Source organism: Trypanosoma equiperdum, assembly GCF_001457755.1.
Source record: "Trypanosoma equiperdum strain OVI genome assembly, contig: ctg_43, whole genome shotgun sequence".
NCBI classification, from domain to species: domain Eukaryota; phylum Euglenozoa; class Kinetoplastea; order Trypanosomatida; family Trypanosomatidae; genus Trypanosoma; species Trypanosoma equiperdum.
The window spans coordinates 19,765-30,100 of record NW_027124354.1 but is presented as its reverse complement, the minus strand read 5'-3'; the positions used below and the strand labels follow the sequence as shown (position 1 = coordinate 30,100).

The following is a 10,336-nucleotide window of genomic DNA, read 5'->3' as shown; positions in this document are numbered from 1 at the left end:
CCCCCCCCAAAAAAAAAAAATAAATAAAATAAAATAAAACAAAAAAAAAAGCTTAACTAAATACCGCTACAAATGAAATTCGCTTCTCGAGATATTCCCACAAGAGGATGGCCAGTCCTTAACGAGGCAACTCGTAGAAGTGTCCGTGCAGTTAAAAAATGAATTATTCAAAAGTTCCCGTGCGGTGGCCCGTTCTTTCGGGTCGCGTTGGCAGCAACGCTTGACGATTTGCTTCGCATCGTGAGAAATTTTATCATCTACACATGGCATAAAACTTTCCACATGTCCCACCTTGTAGAAAAATGCATGAGAAGTCATTTGGTTCATGTTTGGCCATGGGAGGGAACCACTTAAAACATACAACATCATAATGCCAAAACTCCAAATATCAGATGCCTTTTCCGCTTTTCCTCTCGCTGCTTCAGGTGCCGTATAAGGGGGAGTTCCCTCAGGTGCACAACTGTTGGCGATTTTCTGCAAGTTTTGTGAAGTACCAAAATCAGTAAGTTTACATAAACCGGTCTCAAGTAGCAGAACATTCTGAGGTTTAATGTCCCGGTGCACAATATTCTTGCGATGCAAATACTCCAGTCCTTGCAATACATCGCGGAGGTATCGTCTCGCACGACTCTCTTTTATACTTCCAAACTTTTGTATGAGATCGTAGAGACTCCCACCACTACCCAACTCCATTACAATCAGCAATTTGTTACCCCAAATGGCAGACGATATGTAACCCATTATGTTTGCATGACGCAGTCGGGAGAGTAAACTTACTTCATTGATAATACCATCCAAAGTTTTCTCCATTGCACTTTCCACTTGAATTCCCTTCCGACGTAATCTCCTACGGTTTAGGTCGCTTAAGTTACTGTTTTGTGCCCGAGTCCTTAATGGAAGTTCGATTTCCTTAATGGCAACCAGTGCACCAGTTTGTGACAAACCCAAGAATGCAACACCACACGCCCCAGTGCCTAATACTTGTTTAGACATGCGAAACACCAACCCTTGACGGTCGCAAAACTCCGTGACATACCGCAAAGAAGACGAGTTACATTTAACTATCAAACACTTATCTGATTTTGCGACTTCAGGCGTTCGGTACGACTCCTCCTCATTTCGTCCATAAGAGCGCGGAAGGGCACGTGTATCTGTTTGCTTTAATATGGCACGGCGAATATGATCCTCAACAGGTGAAGCCTCGCATTTCATAAACCCGTACGCCCTTCTACCAAGTTGAAGTTCATTAACACATGAGTGCTCTCTTTCAACGGGGAACAGTTGCCACTCCGGAAAGCGTTGGGTGTAAACGCTGTGGCTTTCTTCCAAGTAATAACAAATCTGACTCATACGCAAGGCATTCCAATCACTACGTGTTTCTTCGTGTATTCGAGTGTAGAGATGGTGTGCGACACCATGTTCTCCTCGCTGAAATGCTTGAAATGCCTCAACATGACGCCGGCGCTGTGCGAGAGCCTTATCTTGCATCTCATAAATGATGTGCCTTTTGTTATTGGCATCTGTTACGCAGTCTCGTGGAATACACGAAAAGTTGCTTGGGCAAAAATGTGCCAGCGCCCCAACACACGCACACCTTACTCTCAGCGCACCTAATAGTGATGGAAGTTCCTCACTCAGGGAAATACAATTCCCGTAAACACTTAAGACATCGTCCTCATGGTCAGAAACTCTGATCGTTCCTGCCATAACAAACCCTGAAGTAGCAACAATAGTCGGAAACAACTTAAGAGACGGTGACACACTCAAACCTTGTGTAAATGGTTGGAGCGCAACAAGTACATCACAGGCACATTGCATTCCGTTTTGTGCGTGACGGGGAGAATCCGTAAAGGCATTCCATGTCACAACAACCTTGTTAGGTGCTACACTCGCAATGATACCGCCATACCTCTCAACAATTTGAGTTACAACAGAAAGAAATTGTCGGGAAAAATGAAGACAATGTTCCAAATCCTCCTCAACTTGATGCGCAAAGTCGGAGAGGCAAACAACCACCACCGTGACCCTCCTTTTCCTGAAGGTCGTGCCAGTGCCACCGTGTTCCAAAATATCCCGATTTCGAACCATTCCCGCTGCAGTTCTCCGTGAAACTCTGAACTGAGACATAACACGCGGTGAGTGGGCCTCAAGTTTGGAACCAACGGGAGGGTTCGCCTTTTCACATTGAAGTTTGGCACCGTTACACTGCCGCACAGCGACGTCTGTTAGCTCCTTTTCAAATGTGGAATCGGGAAGTAACCCACGGAGTTGGTGCAAAAGCATAAGCATGTCATTCGCCATTTCAGGTGTTGCAGCGTTTTGAATCCCTTTACAACTTTTTGCATGGGAAAAGGACTGCTTCGGATTCACATCAATAGTACCCGTTGCATCACCGTTGAGTGGCACTGCCAACGCATCGGCAACACGGTGCAACGCCTCGACATTTGCATCGAGTTGCATGAACAAACTACGGATGTGCCTCACTCCGACAACAGAAATAGCGAGATGAACGAACAGAGCCACACATGAAACAACTATGAGTGAATATCTAAGCTGGTCAGTGAGGTTGGTAACTTCCCTTAGCTCGGACACATTCGCTACGTTTGTTAAACCCTCGATCATAGACCAGTAGTCGGTACATATGCATTTTGCGGCACTAACTAAACATAAACCAACAAAAAAATAATACCCTGAAACTATCACTGCCAGTACTCTCACAAGAGAACACTTGGCGGTAGGGCCGAATCTTCCCAATGCGATACCCCACGTTGCTCCTTCACTGCTTGAAGTGGTTTCCCCCCTACTGTTGAAACTACTGACAGGCGCGTGTAGCCAACCACACGCATATTCTATCATCAAAGCTCTTTTTTCTCTTGAAATATTTGTAAATGACTGGTGGGGTGTGCTTTATTTTCTTCTTTTTTTCTTTTTTTGTTAACCTAAAGCCTTAATGTGTGTAGTGACAAATGGATTTAGGAGACAAAGGGTATGAGGGTGGATAAGTAAGGAGATTACAAAAGATGGGCAGCAATAATGCGACCACATATGAAGATGTGAGAAGCTGGTCACCAGTGTACCTTGGCACAGTTCAAAAAATTTTGGCCCCAACTGAAACGTGTTAGCGTTGAGTTACGACAAAAAAGAGACATGCCATTACCAAACCCAAATAAATGTTGGGACCGCTCTCTCCCCCCATTCATGTTTCAGTGAGATGACAACGAAAAAAACAGACATTATTTCTCTTCTGCAGCTTCCATCACCGACAGTCAACCGCACCACTGCCGTGTTTTTCCAGTTTTCACGGTCAGTTAATATTCACTCAAGTGCAGGAAATGGTGTTTGACACTTATGTTCGCACTTCCCGGTGTGGCATATCTTCCCACACGGTTTTCCACAGCAGCTCATCAACTTTCCACACTTCTTACCACATGACACCGACTCTCTGTAGCAGGGTAAATAATATGGAATCACTGTGGCATGCGAGCCGCACTTCTTCTCAACGGGAACAACACAAACGGGACATTCGTTTTCAATATGACACGGGTGGTTGGCCGGATGCCCACAAGGACGGGGAACGATGCATTCATGACTGCAGTTTGGAGGTTTTGTTCCACATGGCACCGGAGGCTCCACCCAAGTTCGACGGCAGCGGCAGTAGAGACGATCATAAGATGCCACGGAACATGGCAGACAGAGACCTTTATGGCATAATTGGCCGCAGCTGTGCGTTCCACAAGAGAGGCGTTTCGTACAGATTTTGTAACATGTGTGATCCTCATTGGTGCAACAGTTCTCTTTGCACGTATGTTTACCACACGATAAATGCTTGCGACAAGGTTTTTTGCACACCGGAGGAAAGTGAGAAATAATTTTATCCTTACTGAGACCGGACCTTTCAGCGGCGGCTTTCCATTCACCCTGTGGCAAATATGTGAAAAAGCAGTAGATTTGATAATTCTGCGATCCGCAACCGCATTTCATCGAAACTAATTTTGTGCATGGTGGACATGTGGGACTTTCGTGGCACACATCTGAGCAGGTATGACCGCATGGTAAAAAACCTTCACACACCAACCCGCAGGAGGGAATAGGATCCAAACACGATTTCCTGGGCGAATTCAACAGTTGCTGCAGTCGCACCTTCCCACAAGGACAAAATACCATACGCTCAGGGGTCCGAAAGCAGGGCTCACACGCGTCCTTATGACATTTGGAAAGACATCGGTGGTTGCCACAATCAAGAATTTTTGAGCACGGGGTTCCACATGGAAACGGCCCGCTTTCGCCACAGCGCTGAGTTCGCTTCGTAGCACCACAATAACACGAATCTGTGGAAAGAATAGTGCACACGGGACAAGGCCCTTCATGACACGGGACACCACAGTTATGCTTTCCACACTCACGCAGTTTCCCACAAATACCTTCACACTCAAAGCCATGAATTCCACTAGAGCACCCCACAGTTTTGCTCGTCTTTCCACAGAAACATGATTGTGTACGTGTCAGTTGACATGGAGTACAAGGACCTGGATGACACATAAGCGCGCAGGCGTGGGGACACAACTCGTCCTTACGACGGCGTCCACATGTGTCGCCACATGAACCAGGGACAAGTAAGGGATCCGGAGTTGGGTTACACACCTTTCCACAGAAACAACTAAACTCCGCTACGGCCGAAACAGGTGTTAGAGCTTGGCAGATAGGGCAGCGAAACTCATTGAGGGAAATAGAAGAAGCGGAGGAACCACCAGCAGTGGCATCACGCTTCTCCCGCTCCTCAACCTGAACCTTTACCCAAGATCTTACGCACGGCATGTGCACAACACCGTAGCAGACAGTACACGACCAAAGTTTATCTCGTAGATAAACCGCGTTGGAGCAAATAACGCACTCGTAAGACCCATTTCGTAACCTCTCGGAGATGTCTTTTGCGAGTTCAGTGATTTCCACCATTATTTGCCGTGTCGAACAAATGGTTAACGCGTATGCGGTAGATGTCTACAGGCTTGTGTTGTTCGCATGGGGTGCAAACGAAAGGGACGAAGAAACGAAGCAAAGAAGGGAAACTGCTTAAACTTGCGTGAGAAAAGGAAAATAATGTATTTTTCATGGCACATAACATATGAAAATAAGAGATCATACATAATTAAATAAACATATATATATATATATGTTCATGTGAGACAAGTAGGTTGTGGTTAACCACGTACAAAAGAAAAACAACCGCTACGCACTACCTGCAATGTACGCTCTCATATCACGTCGCACCTCCGTGTTGCTGATAAACTCGTAAAAGTTTGCACAATCGGCATCACGAAGGGCTTGTGTACAAAGGGGGGCCATAAACGCCTTGCGTGAAGCGTCTTTTACCAACCAAAAAGACCACGGGGGTCCTACGGACAGGTTTTCTGCCATATCCAAAGCACGCACAAGAACCTCATCAGCCCTTTCCACCGTTTCATCTACAAGACCCGCATTTTCAGCCTCAGCAGCACAAAGAATCACACCACGCTGAAGAAACATTTCACATGCACGATATCCAACCGTGTGAGCCACAACCGCACCAAAGCAAGGTGGAACTGCCAATCCACATCGAACCGTATCGACACCAATTTTTAATTGTTTGCCTCCCCCCTCTTCTGCTTTCTCGGCCATAACTCTATAATCAGTAGACAGAGCCATAATACATCCAAAACCCGTAGCATCTCCGTTTATAGCTGCAACGACAGGAACCGGAAGCGTGTTGAGAGTGATGTAAAGCATCTGAAGTTGCTCCCAGTAGGATGAAAAAGAATCGTAAGGCAATTTATCGCTCAATAATTGAAGATCAAGTCCATTACAAAACACATTAGGGAGGGACGATGTTAACACGATACCCTTGCAGCATCCTTTCTCTGGGTTGCATACTTCACTGATCGAACTGAGCATCTCCTTTATCATGGCTGACGATAGAACATTCGCTGGAGCGTTGTTCATGGAAAGAATTTTAATATTTTCAATTGGAGATTCCATCACCTCGATTAAACGAGCACCGTTTGATGATTCCGTTCCCGTAGCACATGTCCTCACAGATAACTGTGGTGTAATCAACCGTCTACACACATGACGCCTTATGTGGCTGCACTGTGAAGACAACCGAAACCTGTAAGGTGTTGCAGCCATTATGTTCGCTACAACTTTTACGGAAAGTAAAATATTATAAGGAAAAAGAAAATAATATTATTAATAATAATAAAGGAAAATAAAACAAACCATCGCGGACTCCACCACACTCCAGAAGTGCGAAAAAAATGATTTGTTTAAACTTTTTTTTAAAAAAAAGTTTAAAAAAGAAGGAGTTTCCCCCCTCTGTTGCGTCAAAGACGTGTTTAACACCATCATTTGCGTGGCAGCGGAAAGCGCATAACCACATCGCACCAATTAAAAGAGGTAAAAAAAATGGGCGATTGAATTGTAGTGATAATAGAACCACCTCAACGCAATTTTCCTGCCTTTGCCAAACGCTCTCCCGATCAATTTCCGTTCGAAATTCGAGAAGGTTCTTTCCATCACTTTGTTAGCTCCCACAAAAGAAAAAAGAAGAGCTTCTCCATGCGCCGCCGCAACAGGAATGAGGTGAAGAAAGGAAAAGGACGAGAGTACTCACAAGAAAAGCGCAAAAATATAATCGAAATGTGTGCCAGTGTCCCGGAGTAAGTTTAAAAGGAGAAAGGCTCAATAAAGAAAAACAAAACGTTTGATGCTTCAGCTGCCGAACAAGTGTCGCAGCAGGAGAAGTGTTCGTCCACAAAACGGAAAGAAGCTGAGAAGCTGACAAAAATTAAAAAAAAAGAAGTGCCCCTTCGAGGCACCGCATTTGGCAGCTCCCTCAGCGGTTTCTTACTCTATGATGTACGAAAGGGCAAGCAACAGGTGTGAAAGAAATGGCGTGATAAAAAGGAACATTTCCTCTTCAATTTCACTTTCCGCTTCCGTTTCGATTGTCACAAACGCTATTACTTACCACATTCTTCATTCTCTCTTGTAATGTTAACAAGACAAAAAAAAAACGCTTTCGTCCCCCTCGTTCTTGCCCGTTTAATTGTTTCTATATTTCCCTCTTCATCTCTACCCTAACTAAAACCGGCGCGGTGGCGGCACTGCTGATCCCATAGGAGGCAACCGACTCTGCTTTTTTGGGAGTTGTGGAGGCGGATGCGGCCTTCGGTTGCTGGAAGCGCCTGAAGACGTACGGGGTCTCTTGCGAGGCCGATCATCATCATCAGAGCCGTATCCGCGCTGCCGGTCATGCTGCTCCGCACGACGCTCCATTTCGTCCCAACTCAACACACTTTCACTGTCCTCTTCGTCACTGGACTCGGGTTCACTCTCCTCATCGTCAAGAAAGGAACTCCCCGTCTCATCGGTTTCATCTTCTTCTTCAACATAAGTGGAATCATCTGAATCAGAGTCTTCAGAGGCTTCTTCATCTCCCTCGAAATCATCATTGAGTACTGCCCAACCGGCTCCTGGCCTCCACGGATCCCAATCTTCGTCTTCGATAATTGTTTTCAGTACCACCTTCCAGTTTGGATTAACGCTCGTCTCCATGTAGTAAAGTCGCGCTGCAAGACACCAGTCTTTTAGAGACTCGAGGCTGCTACGAGGTATTGTGGTGATGCTCGCCGGCGGTTTGTTGTAGTCCTTGAAAATAAGGTTCACATCAAAAGTGGATCCACCAGGTATAACGCGCTCAAGCGACACAACCTCGATATCCTCCACACGCTGTGTAAACGGAGGCCGGTCCATAATCGCCCATAACACTTCGCGATTGGCTTTGAATGTTGTTAAGCCCTTGGCATGAACGCCTTCAAAGGAAAAATTGCTAGCAGGTATTTGCGTTTTGATCATGCTGACCCTTTCAACGGCCTGAGCAAACTTCAGGAATTGTTTGTTTGTGTCACTGATGCGCATAAGTTCACGCTCTTCCGCTGCAATTTCCTCTTCATACCCTTTTCGCGCAGCCATAACAGTTTCGCTGCTTTCCATAACCTCCGCAACGAACTGAACCTCATCCACACTCTTCCGGGCAATCTCCACACCCTTCTTCAAGGTGATGTGGTAAATAACCCGAACAGCATTGACAGCGGGTTGGAATATAACATGCTTGATGTTTTCAAAATGCATGTCAATTGGTGCCCCACCAATATATGAAAAGCGCAATCCATTCCGATGAATCTCCAAGTTTCCAATGCATTCTTTGTTATAACGTCCTGTTGTCGCTGGGGGTCGAATCTTTACCTGTGGAAGCCGAATCGCATCAGGAACTGTTTGCAGCTGAGCACCTCCAGCATTCAATGAAACACGGCGTCGCTCCGTATCTCTATTTTTGATGCGTTGCTGAATACCCTGAATGGCAATCTTCACATCGGTGAAGATGTCACGGCGCGCACGGTACGTCAGCTCTTTGACGAATATTTTAGTGCGGTTCAAACGGTAGGCGATATTTCCTTCCTGAAGCGAATGAAATGAGAAAATCCCCGCCACTTGGTCCCCTTCAAACTTCACGTCAACTCGACTTATGGTCGAGACATGAAACGCCGCCACACCCCCGCATACGGGAAAGAACGCCACCTCCTTTTCCGTGTCAACATAAATGCCACCACCACGCGCCACATCCGGGAACGAGGTTTCATTCGCGTAAGGAATGACGTCGCCGTAGGAAAGACGTGCAATTTCGTACGTACGAAACTCTTCTGAGACGGCAGTTTTGGCTTTTTTCCCACCAGCCGCGGCCAACTCCGCATGTAGTTCCCTTAAAAGCGTCTTGAGTTTTTCCTCTCGTGCCGATTCCCGCGAGAGTAGTGGAACGCTACTCTGTCCTTGCCGTGTTATCTTATTTAAGTCCCGCGCACTTGTTTCGAATGCAGTTTCCTCTTCTGCACTGTCATCGTAGAGGACTTCCTCAAGCTTACGTGATGTTTTGGTGTTAAGTTGTGCAGCGCCACCTTTTACTGTGACTGTGTCGGACAGCTCCACGTCGAATGTACCGCCTTCACCATCCGGCACCCCTTCGAGAGTAACCCGAGTTACAAAAGCCATTCCGTCTTCAACTGTTGCAGTTCCTTTCTGAGATATTGTCCCGCGTGCCTCAAGCACCAACAATCCAGTCGAGAAACCCAAAGACTTGGGAAGGTGCTTTGCAAGAGCTTCGTCTGTAGTGGTTGCATACTTCATTACTTCTTCATGCACGGCACTGAGACGCGTCCCCACACGAAGGTGCTCTAACAGTTTTTCGGTTACGTTGTACACAAACTTGTAGACGTCCTTCACGTTGCTTGGGGCATTTCGTTCCGCGATGAGCGTACGGGCGATGAAAGCGGTGTAGCCGCAATTCTTCAATCCGTATCGGACGACGATGACATCACTCCGCAGCGGTTGGGTACTCACCTCTGTGACACTAATTTGAGGGTTATAAGTCCCACGGTGCATAATACATGGTGTCAAACCGGACGCAATTGAGAACTGAGAGACATCAAGTGTTTCCAAACCCATGACGGTGTTTGGTGCCTCGAGGGTTTTCGTTAACTGCTCCCGCAAGGCGCTCAGTGTTTTAGGATTACTCTTTTGCATTTCCGACTCAATCATCCCGCGGGCGGAGCGGCGGAATATAGCGTTACAAAGTCCTGCCGCTTTCTCCACACAGGAAAGTGCTGCCTCGTCCTTCACAAAAAGGAACTCACCCAGAAGGGGTCCAACTTCAACCGTACGCTCAGCGGGAACAATTTCTCGAACGACTGAAATTAGCTTTGGTGCAAAATCACCCTCTTGTATGTTCAACTCCTTCTGACACACTCCAACTTTTGCATCAGCAACAAATGCTGCGAGAATCTCACCAAACTTCTCGTCCAACGTTGCAGAAGCGTAGGTAAAGCTCTCTGATGAGGGCGGCAGCTCAACATTGAGGTTGGAATGTACAACCAGTAGCTTATCAAAGGAAAAGAACAAGGCAGCGTTGCACACAGTATTCAGCGACGTAAAAAGGTATTGCAGCATTGCCTGCCCACGTTGGTTTTCAAGTGTCTCAGGCGTAAGCGCACCAAATACACAACACATAACTGAACAACCTTCCGCTGCATCAGGGACTTTCCTCCATGCGTTAACTATTTTCTCCATGCGAGATGCGGAAAGGGTAACACGCGACATTTTTTTTTTTTTTGATATTTACCCCCCACTTACTGCACCTTATTTGGTTAAGCCAACAAAACAACAATACTCTATGAACGGCAGTGAGATCCGATAAGGAGGGGAGGACAACAAGGGGAAAAAGGATTGGGATGTACCATGTAACAATGGT

General features: G+C 46.4%; 3 protein-coding genes and 1 pseudogene across 4 annotated transcripts; all 4 read right to left on the bottom strand.

The window, feature by feature from the left end:
• Nucleotides 1–66: 66 nt before the first annotated feature.
• TEOVI_000184200:pseudogene lies at nucleotides 67–2,856 on the bottom strand (annotated as a pseudogene). The gene has a single exon. A coding segment is annotated over exon 1 (2,790 nt).
• Nucleotides 2,857–3,315: 459 nt separating this feature from the next.
• TEOVI_000184100 (nuclear transcription factor, putative) lies at nucleotides 3,316–4,953 on the bottom strand (the record flags this gene model as incomplete). The annotated part of the gene is made up of 1 exon (XM_067225011.1): nucleotides 3,316–4,953. One exon carries the CDS (start codon nucleotides 4,951–4,953, stop codon nucleotides 3,316–3,318), a length of 1,638 nt encoding a protein of 545 aa, XP_067081112.1.
• A 273-nt stretch (nucleotides 4,954–5,226) lies between these two features.
• On the bottom strand, nucleotides 5,227–6,162 carry TEOVI_000184000 (3,2-trans-enoyl-CoA isomerase, mitochondrial precursor, putative; the record flags this gene model as incomplete). Its single annotated transcript, XM_067225010.1, has 1 exon — nucleotides 5,227–6,162. The coding sequence occupies one exon, from the start codon at nucleotides 6,160–6,162 to the stop codon at nucleotides 5,227–5,229; it is 936 nt and encodes a 311-aa protein (XP_067081111.1).
• Nucleotides 6,163–7,116: 954 nt separating this feature from the next.
• TEOVI_000183900 (Metallopeptidase family M24/FACT complex subunit (SPT16/CDC68)/Histone chaperone Rttp106-like, putative) lies at nucleotides 7,117–10,185 on the bottom strand (the record flags this gene model as incomplete). Its single annotated transcript, XM_067225009.1, has 1 exon — nucleotides 7,117–10,185. One exon carries the CDS (start codon nucleotides 10,183–10,185, stop codon nucleotides 7,117–7,119), a length of 3,069 nt encoding a protein of 1,022 aa, XP_067081110.1.
• Between the last annotated feature and the right edge of the window lie 151 nt (nucleotides 10,186–10,336).